Source organism: Morone saxatilis, unplaced genomic scaffold (assembly GCF_004916995.1).
Source record: "Morone saxatilis isolate NCDOM2014 unplaced genomic scaffold, NCSU_SB_2.0 Contig8, whole genome shotgun sequence".
Taxonomy (NCBI): Eukaryota; Metazoa; Chordata; class Actinopteri; family Moronidae; genus Morone; species Morone saxatilis.
The window spans coordinates 3,449,960-3,452,192 of record NW_023340257.1 but is presented as its reverse complement, the minus strand read 5'-3'; the positions used below and the strand labels follow the sequence as shown (position 1 = coordinate 3,452,192).

The 2,233-nt window shown below is 39.8% G+C and overlaps 1 protein-coding gene across 1 annotated transcript in view; it reads right to left on the bottom strand.

Annotated features, from left to right (window-relative positions):
- The window catches only part of LOC118341503 (alpha-2-macroglobulin), a gene marked incomplete in the record, with an annotated part of 33,048 nt that overhangs the window by 4,904 nt on the left and 25,911 nt on the right, over positions 1 to 2,233 (bottom strand). The window contains 2 exon segments of the mRNA XM_035679765.1: positions 70 to 235; positions 733 to 807. Coding sequence (XP_035535658.1) covers positions 70 to 235; positions 733 to 807 — 241 coding nt within the window.

The window sequence follows — 2,233 nt, the reverse complement described above, 5'->3', positions numbered from 1 at the left end:
ACACACACACATATATACATACATACATATATATATACATACACACACATACACACGTCACTGTCTCACCCTGTGTGTTGGACCTCTGGTGCAGGTACGTGATGAGTTTGCTCCTCATGTCCTGGTCTCCAGCCAGAGTGAAGGTGTAGGACAGCAGGGCCGTGGTGTACAGGTTGTCCAGCTGGCCCCCCACGGCTTCCTTCAGACAGTTCAGGCAGCTCTGTACCATGGGGTCCTGAGACAGCGCAGGCAAACACAAAGATGAGACAATGTGCAGGAGAATATGCAGAAGGGAGACAACTGAAACAATAATCAAACTATTTCTCTGCAGGTTTACAGAAAACAGATGTGCTTTAAGGTTTTGGCAATTCTCACCGATAAATACAGTCCCTAAGACAGACTATATAAAGCTGACGAGATACTCAGGAACACGTGCTGATGTCTCTGAGAGGCAGCACTCAATATACTATATCACTTGTAAACAGAAAATTAAACAGAAAAAATGGATCATGCATTTCTTTCTTTGATCTCTTGTCTAAAAAATACAATTCTATTAAATGCCATTTATTTAACACAAACATGAGATCCTGGCTGCGGAAAATAGCTGGCACAAATCTCTCCGTGTTGGCAGTCCGAGAATATAAAAGCGAGCTTTAATTTTCCAGAGTCTAAGGTGAGCATGTCTGAGGAGGAGGAGGAGGAGGAGGAGGAGGAGTGCTTCATCAGACTCACCGTGACGTTGGCGTCCAGCTCCAGCAGGGCAGCGGTGATGTAGGCCGTCAGGGACACGTCGTCACTCACTCCTCCCTGTCGGAAACAGGAGCACAGCGAACACAACAGTGACATCTAAGGTGTAATTGTTTCTGTTATGTTGTAGACTATATATTAATACTTTTAGGGGTTTTTAATTTTACTACAAATCTTTGTTGTTTGTTTTACCTTTTATCAAATCTACTGGTCTTATTGTGCTGTTTGTTCTCCACGATGTTACAATTCAGACATTACAAAGCTCAAAGTCTGTAACAATGTTAATACAGTATAATATTTTGAAACCTCCTTACATTAAACTCTCTAACCCTAACCCTAACCCTAACCAGTCACTGGTAGCGAGTACTGGCACTGAATTTTGTCTGCGTGAGTACCCTTACTTCTTATTGATTACCACCACCTCTAGTGAAGTCACCATGGTAAGGAGCTCAGTATATTTTCCGAGGGGTATACAATAGAAGTTGTGAAATGCCTAAAGATAACTACTTTGATGGTGAGGTACTGTGTCTCTGTGTAAACACAGCTAGCTTAAGAAAACACCGACAGTAGTAGCATGACCTTCACATATCGCCATCTACCTGTTTTTTGCTTTTTGTTTTTTTTTAAATTAAAAAAAAGTTTTCTGTCACTGAAAACCCCAATAAAAACAGTATTGGGATTGTCCTTGTTAAAAAGGATAAACACCACAAAATGAGGGTTATGTTGTGCTAAATTAAGGCACTGGCACCTTTTTTGGTCCAATTCAGGCACCGTCTCTTACCCTTTTGTAACTCCTATTACCGTCCTCCCCACATCATAAATTTTCCATGAGAGTTGTATATATTTAACCTTATTTATTTATTTATTATTGGGGGAATGTAATGACTTTATTAGTGAGAATGATGGGAGAGAGAAGGGGAATGAAGAGGGACGTGCATAGAGCTGAAACAAAAAGTCTATTTATCAATAGAAAGAAAATTGAGAATTGATTATCAAAACAGTTGGCAAGCTAAGTAAATTAAGAGTGTTTGGGTTTTGGACTGCTGGTTGGACAACAGAAGCTTTTTGAAGATGTCACTTTGGGCTCTGGGAAATTGTGATGAGCGACGTTTTATAGAATAAATGATGAACAGATTCATCATAAAAATATTAAGTAGACTGAGCAATAAAGAAAATATCAATATCAATAACTTATGTCATTAGTAGCAGCACTGAACATACAAATATCATATATCAAGCTACGGTCAATCCGATTCAAGGTTAAACCTTAAACCCAAAGGCCACCAGGACACTCTTTTCATCAACAGATATTCATTATTATGTGTTTGAGGCTCTGTTAACATAGAACAATGTGTGAAACTCCACAGCATCACTGAGCACTAAACATGCATGTTTTCACTGAGTGGCATAATTGATTCAGTTACGGCTGATTGGAGGCAATCACTGTGTGAATGTGGCACGCAGTGTTAAAGTGCTTTGAGTGGTC